The sequence below is a fragment of the Bos indicus genome, chromosome 3, assembly GCF_029378745.1.
Source record: "Bos indicus isolate NIAB-ARS_2022 breed Sahiwal x Tharparkar chromosome 3, NIAB-ARS_B.indTharparkar_mat_pri_1.0, whole genome shotgun sequence".
NCBI classification, from domain to species: domain Eukaryota; kingdom Metazoa; phylum Chordata; class Mammalia; order Artiodactyla; family Bovidae; genus Bos; species Bos indicus.
Window position 1 is genome coordinate 89,685,269 of NC_091762.1, and position 19,732 is coordinate 89,705,000.

Consider the following 19,732-nt stretch of genomic DNA (forward strand, 5'->3'; position numbering starts at 1 on the left):
CCTGTGTGTACATGGCATCATATAATCCTCACAGTCACCCTGTGAGCTGGTATCACTGCTTTTTACAGATGAGAACTCAAGGCTCAGAGAAGTTAAATAACTGTAAATAATGTAGCAGAGATATAAAGCAAGGTCAATCTAACTTGTTCCCATCCTAACAAGTTCCCATTCTAACGTGTTCCCATTCCTAACAAGTGTTCCCATCCAGTCTGTTAGAATTGTGTGGAAAATGAGAGCCAGTCGTCCCGGAATGCAAACGCGAGGCTCTCCTCAAAGGAAGGGATGTGAGCTCCTGGGCGTGGACTCCGCGGCAGCGTTCTGGATGCTTATTTTCTGTTCTCTTCAGGTGCTTGGCTAGATTCCAGATTGTGAGTGACATGTGACAAGCGACTAAATGAGGGACTAGGTTGTGGTCACTGGGGCCTAAGTTTAATGGTGCCAAGTCTAGATCATACAAGAGCTGATTTTTGACCAGGTAGTGTGTGATCAGGAAAGAAAGAATGCCCAACATGGCTTGCATACTTGCCTGTACCAATTTTGCTCACTGGGACATTGCTCAAATATCACATTCCTATTTGCTTATGGGGTTTAAAAGTTCTTTATTCAACAGAGGCATTCCTGGATGGGCATGCAGAGAACAACTTAATTTTCTAAGTCAAATTATACATTACCTCTGGCATGCACCATGACTTTAGAAATGCCTGTTTTTTGGTTTTTTTTTTTGATTGATCTTCAGCTCCACTGGCAACAGTTCATGAAACATTCTGTTGTCAGCATCTACTTTGCTCTGTACTGAGACCTCACTTGCCTCACCCTTTGGTCATGTCTCTAATAATCTGTAACCAAACAACAGAGGCCTGGTTGGGGTTTGACGTGGGTAGATTTATGAAAATGACCATTTTTCTCTTTACTTTCAGGCTTGGAAGAGTTTTTACCATCAAGAACTTATGTGAGTTTTATCTTCAAAAGGAAAAGCATTAATTAGCCACTGACCCTCTGATGACAGAACTGTTTTTCCTTAATGGGCCAGTTGTCTCTAGTGCCTGACCTGATTCGGCACCCCTAGTACCCTGCAAGGTGTCTGGTACAGAGAAGGTGCTCAAAGGTCCTGCCTGGCCTTTTGGGTTCACCTCATTCTAGCTCATTCTGTACTCACTCAGCAGAGGCTTGCTGGGTCCCCAACATGCTGGCCATTTGCTAACCACAAGGGCTGGGTGTTCCCTGGTAACTCAGCTGGTAAAGAATCCACCTGCAATGCAGGAGATCCCAGTTCAATTCCTGGGTCAGGAAGATCCACTGGAGAAGAGATGGGCTACCCACTCCAGTATTCTTGGGCTTCCCTGGTGGCTCAGCTGGTAAAGAATCCACCTGCAATGTGGGAGACCTGGGTTCAATCCCTGGGTTGGGAAGACCCCCTGGAGAAGGGAACAGCTACCCACTCCAGTATTCTGGCCTGGAGAATTCCATGGACTGTATAGTCCATGGCATCACAATGAGTCGGACACAACTGAGCAACTTTCACTTTCAGGGGCTGGGGCAGTGACAGAGAGCTAGCCACTACGCTTGGGGGTTCCCCAGTGAGAGAAATACAGTCAAACAGGCATATGACAATCACATGGGTCCCAAAGAATTGACAGTTTCCAAAACGCACCGTGCTGTTTCAGGTCTCTTTGCCTTTGCTCATTTACTTCATTAAGCCCAACTTAATGATCTGGCAGACTTCTACTAACCATCAAATGACCCCTCCTGTAAGAAGCCTTCCTCATTCTCCTCTAGTCCCTTCCCTGTGGTGCTGCTGTAAGACACGCACACTTTTGCACTCACATCATGTCCGTCCTTTGTTTGCTAAGATGCGAGTTCATCCTCACTCTCCCCTTCTCTGAGGTCCTTGTGGGCAGGGCCCATTTTTCTCATTCTTGATCCAGACCTGGGCTTGGCCTATAGCAGTGCTTTTGCCTGATCCTTCAGAGTCTGCCTGTCTCTCTCACCACCTACCCATGGAAGTTATTTATAATGCGTTAAAATAAACATGGCCTGTGAGCTCTGGAGGAGCATGTTAGCCTCAGCATTTCCTGGCTGAGGCTAAAAACACACAAGCTGGATCATGGAGGAAAACGCTTCTTCATCTCTATCCTTGAGCTCCTGCCTGAACTTGAATTCATGAGTCCTGTGATTACCCTTTGGCACCTAACACAGTGCTGGGCACAGAGTAAGCACATGTCAGATGATTAGCTACTTAGTTCAACATTTATTGAGCTTTTTCTCTGTTCAGACACTGCTAGATTCTCGGGTACAGAAATGAATAGAATGTATTCCCTATACTTAGTTCAGCTTAAGAATGAAGACCAGAGTGGTAGGGGTGAGGGGGTCACTTGGAGGGGAAAATGACCATGGAAGTAGGAATTTACAGTATCAGATAATCACTGTTATAAGTTATGAAAACACAGAAGTGAGGTGGTAGGCATGCTTTCTGCAAGAGTGACAGCTGAGCTGAATCATGAAAACATGTAGGAACTGGCCGGGTGAAAATGGCAGGATACATGTTCCGGGCAGAGGACAAGGTGGGGGGCAAAGACGCAGTATTGCACAGTGAGGTCATTACAGGTGCCCACGAAGAGCTGGATGATGCTTGTGCATAAAGTGTGGTGTGGAGCAGCAGGAATGAGGCCATATACAGAGCAAGATCCAGGAGGACCTGCATTCCCTAATTAATCATTCAGACCAATCCTGTCTTGTGGAAATATAATGCAAATCACATATGTCACTTAAACTGCCTCTAGTAGCTATCTTCTAAAATGCAAAAAAAAAAAAAAAAAAAGAAGTGATCCTAATATATCCCAAACATTATCATTTCAATTAGTATTAAAGTTTCTACTGAAATACTTTAGATCCTTTTCTTCACACCAAGTCTTAAAGATCCAGATGTGTTTTACACGAACAGCTTGAGTTTGGACCATACACATTTCAGATGTTCAAAAGTCACATGTGAACAGTGACCTCTTGGATGGCACAGTTTTAAACCTTATTCTATAAGTCAGCGGAAGCCACAAAAGAGTTTTAAAGCAGAAATAATATACCCCTAGCATTCCTAGGAGTCACAACATTAAATGTAATTTGACAGTTATTTATGGAGATCCAGCCATGTAGAAACTAGTGGACAAAACCCGGGGGATAGAAAGATGGATTACAAAGGACATGTACATCAGCAAGGCAGGTAAATGCCTTAGGAAAAATTTCAGCAATGGGAAGAGAAGCCTTGGGTAATTCTAACTCAGCAGATGCTGTGATGAAGAAAAGGACACTGACAGTTATGAGAGCCAATTACATGCTGTAAGCAGTGTTAGGCTTTCAACATTTTTATCACATTTCACTTTCATGGCAACTGTGGAGACTAGCATTACGACTTTTCATTTACAGATGGAAACATTTGACTTTTAGAAAGGTTCATCTTAGGATCTTAGAGGCAGAATAGGGGCTCATCCCAGCCCTCCCTCCACAGCCCCTGTTCTAGACTTAGTGGCCTTAATGGTGGATAAGAGTCACCAGTCATTGGATGAATGAGACTCTTTAAAATTCTTCCCATTGTCACAGAATATTTCTCTCTCCTGGTGTTTCTCCTTCCTGCATGACCACTTCTGCTTTTCTTTGGGGGCTCTCTGTCTCTGCCTTCCATGTAAAAGTGGTTGTAGGACTCTCTACTTCACTATGTTGCCAGAAACAGACGTTCATATCTGGACGCTGATGCTCCTCAGTGTTCTGTCGCCGGGCCTCAGCTTGCTGACTATACTCTTCACCTTGACTCCCCCCCTCTACTCCTCCATTGCAGCTACTGTCAGTACACAGGTGTGTGGTAGTCATGCCCTTCATGAGGGATACTAGCTGGAAGACTTTGCTACTGCGGGTTACAAAGCATTAGTGCTGGAGGTACACACATGAATTAATAGAGCCCTGATTTTTAGTTAGTGTCAAGGAAAAATGGAAGAGCCAGAAGCAGATCTGTAGACTGTACATTTTAATATAAAATAGAGGGATAAAAGAGAGTCAGGCAACATTTCTCAGAGGGGAGCTGATTTAGACAGACTGGAAAGGGTGCTCTGTTTCTCTGCAGTGTAAGATGTGGAAGGCAGGACTGAAAAAGGAACTAGCAAATATGAAGGAAGAGTTGCTCAAAATAGGATGGAAAGTTTGGGGAATTAGAGTGTAGATTAGCATAAACATGGAGACAAGAAGCAGAGAGGATGGAGTTGGAAAGAAGGGTGGGGGCCAAATCACAGTGGGGCTGATATTTTATCCATCAGCCAATAGGAAGTTAGATTTTAAGCGGGAATTCACTCTGGCATTGACTGGAACAGCCAGAAATGCAGGGAAATTTTCTATGGTTGACTTGATCCTGGTCCTCTCATCTTTAAAGAAGAAGAAAAGGAGGAGAAAGGGAAGGAGAAGGGGGAAGGGGAAGAGGAGGGTTCAGCTCTGTTTAAATTCATTTCCCTCATTCACTTCATTTAGGATTGAGGGGTACACTATCATGAAAACTCTCTCATCTTCACTTTTTCCCTGGTATCACTTCACATTTCAGACCCCAACACGAAGATGAAGATAAACAAATGAAGGAAAAAGAACCATACCAACTGAAACTTCAAAACACGGAAGATCTACACTTAGACCATCTTTTCAAGGTATCTGTAATTCTAGGGTTCCAGATCAAACAGTCCAGGCCATCCATATAATAGGTTCAGTTCATGAAGTGACTTTTTAGAGGCTGAACCATGCAACTCTCCAGAAAGACAGAAGATGGAGTGGGTGTTGGGTGTCTTATAAAAGAAATTGATGGGACAAGAACACTGAACTCTAGCCTCTGATTTCTTATTAGCTGTAAAGTAGGTCTCATAAACTGGGCTGAGATTAGTGTGAGTTCAGCAAGACACCCAGAGGGCAAATTCAAAGAGACAACTCAGGTGCCCACCCTGCTTTTGTGGGACCTGATGGGAGGGCCTCCTGAAGTTCTGTGCTCTGAGGCTCTGCTTAAAAGGGACCTAATCTCTGAGCTTAGGCATCTCATGTGTAAAATGAGTATAAATAACCCCTATCTGATTACCATCCCCACTCCCATCCGAATTGTCTTATCTTTGATAATGAAATAATGTAGATGAAGGTGCTTTGTAAACTGTAAGCTACCATGAAAATGAAGTATATTGTTGTTAATTAACCAGATAACACTGATTGTTGATAGGAAACACTGTATATGTGTATATCCACATCCAATGGACACTATCTCCTTCAAAACAGTCAGAGGCTTAAATAACAGATACCACCGGGGCTGTTACCAGGGTTCAAAACATCTGGGATGCCTGTTTGAGATGGGCCTGTCAGATCAGATCAGAACAGATCAGTCGCTCAGTCATGTCCGACTCTTTGTGACCCCATGAATCGCAGCACTCCAGGCCTCCCTGTCCATCACCAACTCCTGGAGTTCACTCAGACTCATGTCCATCGAGTCAGTGATGCCATCCAGCCATCTCATACTCTGTCGTCCCCTTCTCCTCCTGCCCCCAATCCCTCCCAGCATCAGAGTCTTTTCCAATGAGGTGGCCAAAGTACTGGAGTTTCAGCTTTAGCATCATTCCCTCCAAAGAAATCCCAGGGCTGATCTCCTTCAGAATGGACTGGTTGGATCTCCTTGCAGTCCAAGCGACTCTCAAGAGTCTTCTCCAACACCACAGTTCAAAAGCATCAATTCTTCGGCGCTCAGCCTTCTTCACAGTCCAACTCTCACATCCATACATGACCACAGGAAAAACCATAGCCTTGAGTAGACAGACCTTTGTTGGCAAAGTAATGTCTCTGCTTTTGAATATGGTATCTAGGCTGGACATAACTTTCCTTCCAAGGACTAAGCGTTTTTTAATTTCATGGCTGCAGTCACCATCTGCAGTGATTTTGGAGCCCAGAAAAATAAAGTCTGACACTGTTTCCACTGTTTCCCCATCTATTTCCCATGAAGTGATGGGACCGGATGCCATGATCTTCGTTTTCTGAATGTTGAGCTTTAAGCCAACTTTTTCACTCTCCACTTTCACCTTCATCAAGAGGCTTTTGAGTTCCTCTTCACTTTCTGCCATAAGGATGGTGTCATCTGCATATTTGAGGTTATTGATATTTCTCCCGGCAATCTTGATTCCAGCTTGTGTTTCTTCCAGTCCAGTGTTTCTCATGATGTACTCTGCATATAAGTTAAATAAGCAGGGTGACAATATACAGCCTTGACATACTCCTTTTCCTATTTGGAACCAGTCTGTTGTTCCAGTTCTAACTGTTGCTTCCTGACCTGCATACAGACTTCTCAAGAGGCAGATCAGGTGGTCTGTCACATCACATCAAATTGTTCCAGTCCCCCATGCAGAGCTTGGGTAAATCAGACGTCTTGGTGGTGGTATGGGCCTCAACTGAGGTGTAGGCCCAGAGGCCTCGCTGGAATAGGTTGGGTGTTTACAGAATATAAAAAAGCATAATTCAGAGAAGTCATTAATAATGAAAGATAGGGACCAGAGACAGGGGAGTGACATGATGTGTTAAGATGGGTGGTGGGACCAGAGATCAGGGAGGGGTTCATCAGGAGCGTTTCATGATGAGAAAGGCAGCAGAGGAGCATGATTAAGGGTGTGTGCATGCTCAGTCGGTTAGTTGAATCCGACTCTGTGCAACCCTATGGACTGTCAGGCTCTTCTGTCCATGCGATCCTCCAGGCAGGAATACTACAGTGGGTTGCCATGTCCTCCTCTAGGGAATCTTTCTGACTCAGGGAATGAACCCACATCTCCTGCAGCTTTTGCACTGCAGGTAGATTCTTGACCACTGAGCCACCAGAGAAATCTGATATGATTGAAGATACTGACCATGAAAGAGCAAAAGCATGCATGCTCCCTTTTTCAGTGTATCCCTGGCAGCCAAGAGCACAGGGCTCTGGGATCCAGTCCTGCCTGGGCAGATGACTAGCTGTGAGAGCAGAAGCCAGCTATTTAACCTTTCTAAATTCTTTATCAAGAAAAATAATGGTATTTTTTGAATGAGATGTCATGAACATCAAGATAAGATATATCAAGAGCCTATTCCATGGTCAGCCTGCCATTATAAGCCTGATTGCATCCTGTGGGCCTGCCTCCAAGCCAGACATCTGATGGCTATTCAGAGGGGAACAAAAGACATTGTATGTGCCCTTGTGAAACTTAGAGAAATGAGACTGTGTTAAATAAAACAACAAACAATGGCTAGCTGGGAGGAATGAATGAATACAGAATAGCATTAGTAAGCGAAAAACCAATAGTGAAGTCAAAACAGTGCAGGACTGTCCTTGTTACATGGGTTTAGGTGGATATCTATGAAGAGATACCTGGGAAAACCCAGATGGCAGAAGACCACACAGGTGGGAGAATCATGCCGGCCAGAAAGCAGGATGCTGCGATGGACATCATCCAGGTGGAGGCTTGTCCTGAGGACTTCCAGCCGGCCAGGCTCCCCATTGACTACTGTGAGTTTCATTTTTTCCTGGTTCTTTTTACCATTACTGAATTATTTTAAAGCTGTGTGTGACCAAGATTTTAATTGATTTTATAAATATTCACCTAGCATCTATTATACATCAAATCACTTGCCTGAGTGAGGCAGCTGTACTAGATTTAGAGGTAGAAGGCCCGAGTTCAAATCAAGGCTCTTATACTTTTAACTGTGTAACATAATCCTTCATATTCCTCAATTTCTTCATTTATAAAAAGGGATCATAATATAGATTTCACTGGAGTTTGGCACAGACCAAATCTGACAGTATGTTGCATAATAGTTACACAATTGAATGTTTACTCATTTCTTCTTATATCTCCAGAACCTGTCATTTTTTGTAGACTCAAGACATTGACACATTGATGACATAGTATGATACGATTATTTGACTTTATTCAGGTTGAATTTTTATCTTCATGTGAGTCAAAACTCTTGATTGCAAGTAACTGTAATAAAATCATATTGTGTTAAGCAAAAGAGGAGAAGGAGGCTCACCTAGAGAAGGTCTGGACATGGCTGGACTCAGGGACACAAACAGTATCCCAGGGACTTAGCGTTACTTTTTTTTGCTCCTGGCTTTGTTCCCCTCCCTCTTGGCTCCATCTTCAAGCAAACTCTATGCCTGTGGAGACAAGGTGGCACCTGGCAGTGACAGATTTACACGCTATCTATCCTCTTAGGAACCCCAACAGAAAGCTGGAAATGTTTATCCTCTCAACAGCTTTAAGAAAAGGTCCAGATTTGAGTCTTACTGGCTTGATTGTGTCACATGCCAATCTCGATCCAAGCATCATGAATGTGGGATAGGATCCTCTGACTGACCCAGGCCTATGTCATAAATTCATATCCGTAGCTGGAGGCAGAATTAGTTTACCAAAACAGTATCATTTCAGATTGAAGGATTTCCCAAGTTAAGAGCTGTTATCATAGGGAAAAAAGTAGACACTGGATAGACAAAACAGATGTCTACTCATGGCAAACCACTGACATGCCATAACGTGTTACAATCAAAGCTATAAGAATATATTACAATCATAAGATTGACTCAGGCCCTATAAAATCTGCCTCTAGGCTAGTTGACTGCATCCCTGCCATGCACTTCCTTCCCTACACACTGTTTATTCTAAGTTAACTGACTGTGTCATGTGCTTAAGTGCCCCATCACTTTGCCTGAACTCTTTCCTGTGTCTGAAATGCCTTTCTGCCCACCCTCTATCTGCTGATGTCTTAGCTATCTTTCAGGATCTATCTCCGAAGTCAGTTCTTCTGAGGACCTATACTCCACTTTCCCACTCTCCAGGGACCATAGTTGCTCACTCCTCTCTGTTTCTAGGACACCAAAACAGCAATGGAATGACCAGTTTTCCATATTAGGTTTTCATTCTTCAGTCACTAAATCATGTCTGACTCTTTGCGACCCCATGGACTGCAGCATGCCAGCCTTCCCTGTCCTTCACTATCTCCCAGTGTTTGCTCAAACTCACATCCATTGAGTCAGTGATGCCATCTGACCATCTCATCCCCTGTCATCCCCTTCTCCTCCTGCCCTCAATCTTTTCCAGCATCAGGGTCTTTTCCTGTGAATCGTCTCTTTGCAAGGTGGCCAAAGTATTGGAGCTTCAGCATCAGTCCTTCCAATGAATATTTAGGGTTGATTTCCTTTAGGATGGACTTGTTTGATCTTCTTGCTTTCCAAGGGACTCTCAAGAGTCTTCTCCAACATAATTCAAAAGCATCAATTCTTCCGCATTCAGCCTTCTTTATGAGATCCAACTCTCACATCTGTACATGCTACCGGAAACAGCCTTTGTCAGAAAAGTGATGTATTTGGTTCTTTTTAGATTCAAACGTTTCTGGGACACCAAACCACTATGTATTAATCCTACAACCCTGGGAAGTTCGCTTACTTTTATGTACACATGGGGACAGTACTATTTATTATTTCCCAGGGCTCTTTGTCAGTGCATATAAAGTATCTGGTTCATTGCTAAATAACTGTCAGTTCTCTTTGCTCACTTACTTTTCTAAAACAATTACAGCATGCTTTACTTTATAACTCATGGTGTACATGTTTGTTTCCCATGGTTCACTGTGAACACCTTGGGGTCAGAGACCGTTTGACATTTTTCTCTGTATCTGCAACCTGCAACCAACAAAACTTTGTTAAAGGAAAGAATGAAATAATAAATCAGACTTCAGTGAGACAGTACGTTAGATTTGACAATCTTAATGATTCTTCTGACTAAAACAACTAAAGTGAAGAAGAAAATTGGGGGTGGGGGGACAATTCATTAAAGCATCACAGAATTGACTTAAAAGGAAGTATCCACATGCCTGCAGGAACCAGGAACCCTGAGAAATGAGTGAGCACCAAAGCTGCTCTCGCCCTGAGGCCTTTCACTGAGCTCTGAATCCTTTGTTCTCCTGTTTTGAATGCATGGTGTGCAGAGGACAGGAGCTATATCCCAGGGCCTGCCCAAAGCGAGTGTATAATCCGAGCGTGCATGTGTGCATACCCAGTCATATCTGACTCTCCTGTGACCCCATGGAGTGCAGCTCGGCGGGCTCCTCTGTCCGTGGGATTCTCCAGGCAAGAATACTGGAGTGGGTTGCCTTTTCCTCCTTCAGGGGATCTTCCTGACCCAGGGATCAAACCTGTGTCTCCTGCCTTGGCAGGTGCATTCTTTAACACTGAGCCACGAGGGAAGCCCATACAATAGGAGACTCCTGTATAAAGTTGGGACCTCAAAGAATTATGTCCACACAGAATGGATAGCACTATGCCTGTTGTTAACAATACTATATTGTGTACTTAGAAATTTACAAGAGTAGACCTCAAGTGCTCTTAAACCATAAAAATTTTTTTAAAAATTAAGAAATAGGACAAATAAATACATTTCTAATGAGATAAATGACACATGAGAAAGCACAGAGGCAGTACTAAATCAAAAGCCACATCTTTAGATGAAAAACGGATAGACTCATTTGGACTATAGAAAAAAATGGAAGGGCAGAAGGGGAGGGAAACAAGCTGAAGTAAATAAGAGTTAAAGGAGAGGCCTGAACACAGGGCTGAAGGCATTTTCAAGCAATTACGTATTGTCCTTGAAGAGTCACTGCAGATTTCGGGATCACACTATGTTGCAACAGTCTGAAGAAAATTCTTCTGAGTAATCTGTACATACCGATAAAGCACAAAGGGAGTCTGTAATAAACTTGTGCTAAACCCCCTGAAGAGTTCTCTGCAATACTTGTGATGAGGAGCACAAAATGCTTAGTCAAGGAAAGTGGGCACGAACACAGAGAGGAAAGTTTCGAGGGAAAAAAAATATACAGTTGTTTTTCTAATTCCTTCTATATGAATAGGTCTCTTTCGAAAAAAAATGAACAAAATAAAAAGAACTCCTTCCTTCCATTAAAAAAAAAGAAGAAGAACATTAAAGACAAACACCAGGGAGCAGAAGGATATTTGCTCATTTGCTCCTGGTGCTGGGTAAAGGAAAAAAAGTATGTTACCATCCGATCCTCATATTCACTTTGGGAAAATTTATTGAGCTGTACTCATGATTTGTGCCCTTTCCTGTCTTTCATACTGTAATTTTACTAACGTAATTGTCAAAAGACAGACATAGAGTGTGTACTTTCCAAACAAACAAAAAAACAGAATGAAGAAAAAGAGAAGAAACCTCAGTCAGTCAAACACAAGGAAAATGAGGGAAAACAGAACAAATAAAATGTATGTAATAAAACACTAAATATATATTTCAAAATATCAGTAAATACTCTAAGCATAAAACTCTCTAATTAGAGGACTGCTGCTGCTGCTGCTAAGTCGCTTCAGTCATGTCCAACTCTGTGCAACCCCATGACGGCAGCCCATCAGGCTCCCCCGTCCCTGGGATTCTCCAGGCAAGAACACTGGAGTGGGTTGCCATTTCTGTCTCCAAAATTAGAGGACATATGCATTCAAATCATTCAATATTAAAAATATTTCAGGGCCTTTTATGTCCCCAGAATTGTTCTAGGTGTTGGGGGTATAGCAGTAAACAAACCAGACAAAAATTATGGAGGTTGCATGCTGATCAGAGGAGACAGATGATAAATATATAAACAGTAAAATATTCACTATGTGGAATTTTAATAAATATAGAAAAAATAATAAAGCAAAAAAGAATTAAGGAAGTAGGTAGAGGAAGTGGACATTGTAGTTTTAAAGGGCTGACAGATGACCTCAAAGACAGAAAGCAGATGAAGAACAGAGCCATATCTATCCAGTATGTTCTAGGGAGAGTGGGAAAGGAATGCAGCTGTCCTGGGCAAGAGCCTATTAGATGTGCTGGTAGAATAGCAAGGAGGCTGGTGTGGCTGGAGCAGTGATGAAGGAGACTGGTAGGAGATGAGGTCAGAGATATAACAAAGGACCAGGGGTTTTTGTTTTTGTAGACCATCGGAAGAACATTGGCATTTATTCTAAGTAATATTAAAAAAAAAAAAAAAAAACAGTGAAAGGTTTTGAGCACAAGAACAGAAATGATCTGACTTGTATTTTAAAGAATCATCTTGGCTGCTGTCTTGAAAGAAGAACGTAGAGGAAGAACCTGGGACCTGTTACGAGTTTGTTGCAATAATTTAAGTGAAAGACAATGGTAGCTTGGAGGAGGGTACCATGGTTGAGTTGAGATTTGTAATTTTGGATTCAGGATATAAATGTGACAGTCAGGCTGACAGATGGCTGTGATTGGAGGTGGGGTATAATACAAGAATCAAGAAGGTCTTCAAGGTTTTGGACCTGAGCAACTAGAAAGGTGGGTTGCCACTCATCATTGAGATGAGGCCAACTTCAGGAAGAGCACATCTGCAGAAAGTAAAGTTTGGTTTGGCATGTATTATGTTGAGACAACCAAATGGAAGCAGTGTGAAGGCTGACGAAGTATCTAGAACTCATGAGAGAGATGTCTAGGTTAGAGATGTAAATTTGGGAGTTGTGTATGTTTTTAAGTTGTCTATGTCTTTTTAAGGCTTCCCTGGTGTCTCAGATGGTAAAGCGTCTGCTTGCAATGCGGGAGACCTGGGTTCAATCCCTGGGTCGGGAAGATCCCCTGGAGAGGGAAATGGCAACCCACTCCAGTACTCTTGCCTGGAGAATGCCATGGACCGAGGAGCCTGGTAGGTATAGTCCATGGGGTTGCAAAGAGTTGGACACAACTGAGCGACTTCACTTTCTTCTTTATGTTTTTAAAATGAAGCCATAAAATTTTGCTTCAGCCAAAAGGAAAGATTAAGAAAGAAAAAAAAAAATCCCTGAAATAAGAGCATCTTTGCTTATAAAATAAAAAAGTTAAAAACATAAATGGTATTCTTAATTTTTAAAAAATATTTGTGCTAAAGAAACTTACTGATAACTCTGTAAGGAAAAGCAGGGCCTTTGTGCCTCTGGGAGCTGACATTCATTGAGATGGTTTGGGGCTGATGTGCTAATTGACTTCTTATCAGAAGATAAAATCGTGTTGTCTGGTGCTTTTAATTAATAGACAAAAGTCAATGTGCCTGTTGCTACTTATCAGATATATTACTACTTATTTCTGATTAATAGTTCATATCTGAAAATGGTTCTGAATCACCAGTGCTCTAAATATTAACCTATGCCAACTGATAAAAAGGTGGAAGTTTTATGGCTATGACAAGTTTACAGCCCTGTGAAATAAACCAAATTCTGCAGTTAACAGGCTAGCTACTTGTGCAAACAATCCCTAGACATTTTTCAACCTGGCATACTATCTCACTGATGCTATCATTAATGAATAATAAATGTTGGTGTGTACTCAATCAACCTAAGAAATTCTACTTTAAGGAAAAAAAATGCTACATAACTGGATACTGCTGCTGCTGCTAAGTCGCTTCAGTCGTGTCCAACTCTGTGCGACCCCATAGATGGCAGCCCACCAGATTCCCCCATCCCTGGGATTCTCCAGGCAAGAACACTGGAGTGGGTTGCCATTTCCTTCTCCAATGCATGAAAGTGAAAAGTGAAAGTGAAGTTGCTCAGTCATGTCTGACTCTTCTCGACCCCATGGACTGCAGCCCACCAGGCTCCTCTGTCCATGGGATTTTCCAGGCAAGGGTACTGGAGTGGGGTGCCATTGCTTTCTCAGAAAAAAACTGGATAAAGGCATCTAAATGTAGGAAGAGAAACCCCAGGAGCTGTACCTTGGCAGACTTCAACATTTGTGGTTGGGGATTAGAGGAAGAACCCTCCAAGAAGAAGGAGGGGTCATTGGCTTACTGGGTAATTAGCACCTTTCATAAAGATGTATTAATCTTTGCCACAGTCATCTAAAAGTAGGGGTTACCATCATTAACCTGGCTTGAGAGAACCGTAACTGAGGCTCAGTACGAGAGCTGGTTTGCCACAGGATCATCCAAACCAAAGTTATAATCCAGTGTTAGCATATTTAATCTGCCTTTTTCTATTCTTGATGTACGTGAATGCATTTAGGAGAGTGGTTGATGAAATATTCTCAGGGGGTTCTCTGTTTTCCTTGCAGGTGGTTATGCAAAGGCCTTGGAGATGACTAAAGAAACCCAAGGCCAAGGAGCCATTAAGCCAAATTCCATTTCAGAGAACTATGATGATGTTGAGTGCTCTGGGAGTAAGAGGTAAGCATTTCAGCCCTGCAGTGAGATGAATGTGCTGAGACTGTAAAATACATGTGCTTCTCTGGTGGTCAAGTGGATAAGACTCCATGCTTTCAATGCAAGGGGCGTGGGTTTGATTCCTGGTCAGGGAACTAAGATCACAAATGCTGGCATGGCCAAAAAAAAAAAAAAGTACAACACAATAGGTCAGTGGTCTTTGTATCTTTTCTCCCCATAGCAAAGTCAGATTTCTCTAACTTATTTATCTCATATAATGGTAAGTATAAGAAGATGTTTGAAACTGTCAGTAGGAATTGCTGAAATTCTGTGGCACATTAGTAATAAGGTATCTTATATTTATATACTTGTATTAATGCCATTTGGGTGAAGTGATGATAAACTAACAGAAGTGGTTCAAGGTATGCATGAATAGGTGCATTTAGAATCATGAAGGTGCTGGTAGTGGGTCTTTTGTGACAAGGAAGCAACTTTGGTATGAAACTTCCTGATCTCCTCACAATCCAAGACTGATGATAGAATGTGTTTTACTTAAAACACTTCTATGGATTCTCAATATGTTTTTAATTGAAGTATAGTTGACTCACAACATTAGTTTCAAGTGTACAACACAGAAGATTCAATATTTTTATAGATTATACTCCACTTAAAGTTATTATAAAATACTGGTCATAGTCCCTGTGCTATATATTATATCCTTATATCCTGTATCTTATTTATTTCATAGGTAGCAGTTTGTATACCTTAATGCTCTTTCAGTCCTGCCTCTTCCTCCCCTCGTCTTCCCTCTGGTAACCACTGTTATTGCTGTTCAGTCATTATGTTGTGTCTGACTCTTTGCAACACCATGGACCACAGCGCATCAGGCTTCCCTGTCCTTCACTATATCCCAGAGTTTGCCCCAACTCATGTCCATTGAGTCAGTGATGCCATCTAACCATCTCATCCTCTGTCACCCCCTTCTCCTCCTGCCCTCAGTCTTTCCCAGCATCAGGGTCTTTCCCAATGAGTCTACTCTTCACATCAGGTGGCCAAAGTATTGGAGCTTCAGCATGTCCTTCCAATGAATATTCAAGGTTGATTTCCTTCAGGATTGACTGGTTTGATTTCCTTGCTGTCCAAGGGACTCTCAAGAGTCTTCTCCAATACCACAATTTGAAACCATCAATTCTTCAACATTCAGCCTTCCTTATGGTCCAGTTGTCACATCCCTGGTGACTCTGATGGTAAAGTGTCTGTTTGTACATGGTACAAACAGATGGTAAAGTGTACAATGCGGGAGACCTGGGTTTGATCCCTGGGTCGGGAAAATTCCCTGGAGAAGGAAATGGCAACCCACTCCAGTACTCTTGCCTAGACGATCCCATGGACAGAGGAGCCTGGTGTCCATGGGGTCGCAAAGAGTCAGACACGACTGAGCAACTTCACTTCTCTCACATCCATACATAACTACTGGAAAATCATAGCTTTGACTATTTGTCAGCAAAGTGAGGTCTCTGCTTTTTAATATGCTGTCTGCTGCTGCTACTGCTGCTAAGTCGCTTCAGTCATGTCCAACTCTGTGCGACCTCACAGACGGGAGCCCACCAGGCTCCGCCGTCCCCAGGATTCTCCAGGCAAGAACACTGGAGTGGGTTGCCTTCTCCACTGTGTGAAAGTGAAAAGTGAAAGTGAAGTCGCTCAGCTGCGTCCAACTTGTAGCGACTCCATGGACTGCAGCCTACCAGGCTCCTCCATCCATGGGATTCTCCAGGCAAGAGCACTGGTGTGGCTTGCCATTGCCTTCTCCGAATATACTGTCTAGGTTTGTCATAGCTTTTCTTCTAAGGAGCAATTGTCTTTTAATAATTTTGTGGCTGCAGTCACCATCCTCAATGATTTTGCAGCCCAAGAAAAGAAAATCTGCCACTGTTTCCACTTTTCCCCATCTGTTTGCCATGAAGTGATGGTACTGGAGTCCATAATTTTAGTTTTTTGAATGTTGAGTTTAAGTCACCTTTTTCATTCTCCTCTTTCAACCTTCACCAAGAGGCTCTTTAGTTTCTCTTCACTTTCTGCCTTTAGAGTAGTATCATCTGCATACCTGAGGTTGTTGATATTTCTCCAAGCAATCTTGATGAATCCAGCCCAGCATTTCACATGATATACTCAGCACAGAGGTTAAATAAGCTGGGTGACAATATACAGCCTTGATGTACTCCTGTCCCATTTTTGAACCAGTCCATTGTTCCATGTCCAGTTCTAACTGTTGCTTCTTGACCTGCATGCAAGTTTCGCAGGAAGCATGTAAGGTGGTCTGGTATTCCCTTCTCTTTAAGATTTTCCCACAGTTTGTTGTGATCCACACAATCAAAGGCTTTAACATAGTCAATGAAGCAAAAGTAGATATTTTTCGGAAGTTCTCTTGCTTTTTCTATAATCCAACAATGTTGGCAATTTGAACTCTGTTTCCCCTGCCTTTTCTAAATCCAGTTTGAACATCTGGAAGTTCTCAATTCACATACTGTTTAAACCTAGCTAGAAAGACATTGAGCATGACTTTGCTAGCATGTGAAATAAGCACAATTGTGTGGTAGTTTGAACATTCTTTGGCATTGCCCTTCTTTGGAATTGGAATGAAAACTGACATTTTCCAGCCTTGTAGCCACTTCTGAGTTCCAAATTTGCTGGCATATTGAGTGCAGCACTTTCACGGCTCATCTTTCAGGATTTGAAATCCCTCAACTGGAATTCTATCATGTCTGCTAGCTTTGTTCATAGTTAATGCTTCCTAAAATCCACTTGACTTCACACTCCTGGATGTTTGGCTCTAGGTGAATGACCACATCGTCATGGTTATCCAGGTCATTAAGAACTTTTTTGTACAGTTCTTCTGTGTATTCTTGCACCTCTTCTTAATCTCTTCTGCTTCTATTAGGTCCTTGAAATTTCTGTCCTTTATTGTGCCCATCTTTGCATGAAATGTTCCCTTGGTATATAATTTTCCTGAAGAGATTTCTAGTCTTTCCCATTCTATTGTTTTCCTTTATATCTTGCATTATTCACTTAAGAAGGCTTTCTTATCTCTCCTTGCTGTTCTTTGGAACTCTGAATTCAGTTGGCTATATCCTTCCCTTTCTTCTTTGCCTTCCACTTCTCTTCTTTTCTCAGCTATTTGTAAGGCCTCCTCAGGCAACCATTTTGCCTTGTTTCAGTTCTTTTCCCTTGGGATGGTTTTGGTCACCACTTCCTATACAAAATTATGAACCTCATCCATATTTCTTCAGGTACTCTCTCTCTCAGATCTAATCCATTGAATCTATTTATCACTTTCACTGTATAATCATAAGGGTTTTGATTTAGATCATACCTGAATGGTCTAGTGGTTTTCCCTACTTTCTTCAATTTAAGCCTGAATTTTGCAATAAGGAGTTCATGATCTAAGCCACATTCAGCTCCAGGTCTTGTTTTTGCTGACTGTATAGAACGTTTCCATCTTTGGCTGCAAAGAATATAATGAGTCTGATTTCGGTATTCACCATCTGGTGATGTCCATGTGTAGAGTCATCACTTGTGTTGTTGGAAGAAGGTATTTGCTATGACCAGTGTGTTCTCTTGACAAAACTCTGTTAGCCTTTGCCCTGCTTCAGTTTGTACTCCAAGATCAAAGTTGAATGTTACTCCAGGTATCTCTTGACTTTCTACTTTTGCATTCCAATCCTCTATGATGAAAAGAACATCTTTTTTGGGCATTAATTCTAGAAGATCTTGTAGGTCTTCATAGAACCATTGGACTTCAGCTTTTCAGCATCAGTGGTTGGGGCATAGACTTGGATTACTGTGATGTTGAATGGTTTGCCTTGGAAACGAACTGAGATCATTCTGTCATTTTTGAGATTGTGTGCAAGTAATGCATTTTGAACTCTTTTTGTTGACTATGAGGGGTACTCCATTTCTTCTCAAGAATTCTTGCCCACAGTAGTAGATATAATGGTCATCTGAATTAAATTCACCCATTCCCATCCACTTTAGTTCACTAATTCCTAAAACATAAATGTTTACTCTTGCCATATCCTATTTGACCACATCCAATTTACCTTGATTCACGGACCTAACGTTCCAGGTTCCTATGCAAATTGTTCTTCACAGCACTGGACTTTACTTTCACCACTAGACACATTCACAACTGGGCATCATTTCCACTTTGGCTCAGTCTCTTCATTCTTTCTGGAGCTATTTCTCCACTATTGCCCAGTAGCATATTGGACACCTACCAACCTGGGGAATTCATCTTCTGCTGTCATATCTTTTTGCCTTTTCATACTGTTCATGGGGGTTCTCAAGGCAAGAATACTGGTTTGCCACTCCCTTCTCCAGTTGACCACATTTTGTCAGAACTCTCCACCATGACCTGTCTTGGGTGGCCCTGAATGGCATGTCTCATAGTTTGACTGAGTTACACAAGTCTGTGATCCATGTGATTGTTTTGGTTAGTTTTCTGTGATTGCAGTTTTTGTTCTGGAGGCCATGGGATTATAGTTCTTCTTCTGTCTGCCCTCTGATGGATAAGAGGCTTGTGCAAGCTTCCTGATGGGAGGGACAGGCTGTTGGGAAACTGGGTCTTGCTCAGGTGGGCAGAGTAAATCTTTAATCCAGTTTTCTGCTGATGGGTGGGGCTGTGCTCCTTCCCTGTTAGTTGTCTGACCTGAGGTGACCCAGTCCTGGGAGTCTGCAATCTCTGTGTTAGAGCTAGAGGTTCTACGGTAGGGATAATGGCGACCTCCTCCAAGAGGACTTATGCCAACACGCCACACCTCCCAGTACTGCTGCTGCCCCTGACCCCATCGCAGGTCACGCCTCTGTAGGAGACCCCCAAACACTCACAGGCAGGTCGGGCTCAGTCTCTTATGGGGCACTGCTCCTTTCCCTTGGGTCCTAGTGCACACAAGGTTTTGTTTGTGCCCTCCAAGAGTCTCTGTTTCCCCCAATCCTGTGGAAGTTCTATAATCAAATCCTGCTGACCTTCAGATTCCCTAGGGATTTCCAGTCCCTCTTTCAGATCCCCAGGTAGGGGAGTATGATGTGGAGCCTAGAACCTTCAACAGTAAGAGAACTTCTTTGTTATAATTGTTCTCCAGTTTGTGGGTCACCCATCCAGCATCTTTATGGTAGGGCTAATGGTGACCTCCTCCAAGAGAATTTATGCTACACATTGTGCCTCCCAGAACTGCTGCTGCCAGTGCCCTGTCCCTGTGGCAGGCCATTGCTGACTCACACCTCTACAGGAGAGCCTCAAACACTTACAGGCAGGTTGGTAACCATTGGTTCTCTGTATCTGCAAGTCTGTTTCATTCTTTTACTTATTTTTTATTTCAGAGATTCCACTTGTAAGTGAAAACATACAGTATTTGTCTTTCTGTTTATGTTTTATGTTTAAGTATTATGTTTAAGCATAATATTCTCCAAGTTAATCCATGTTGCTGAAAATGGCAAAAATTTCATTTTTTTTTTATGGTTTAGTATTCTTATGTGTATGTGTGTACAC

At 42.4% G+C, this 19,732-nt stretch overlaps 1 protein-coding gene across 6 annotated transcripts in view; it reads left to right on the top strand.

Annotated features, from left to right (window-relative positions):
* Positions 1-19,732, top strand: part of FYB2 (FYN binding protein 2) — a 129,353-nt gene that overhangs the window by 81,958 nt on the left and 27,663 nt on the right. For all 6 annotated transcript variants that reach the window (XR_011565872.1, XM_070786462.1, XM_019957384.2 and 3 more), the window contains 4 exons: positions 918-949; positions 4,577-4,676; positions 7,366-7,525; positions 14,100-14,211. Coding sequence is in view for 5 of the 6 variants with exons in the window: in XM_070786462.1 (XP_070642563.1) it covers positions 918-949; positions 4,577-4,676; positions 7,366-7,525; positions 14,100-14,211 (404 nt within the window). In the remaining variant the exon portion in view is untranslated. The remainder of the gene's footprint in view (positions 1-917; positions 950-4,576; positions 4,677-7,365; positions 7,526-14,099; positions 14,212-19,732) is intronic.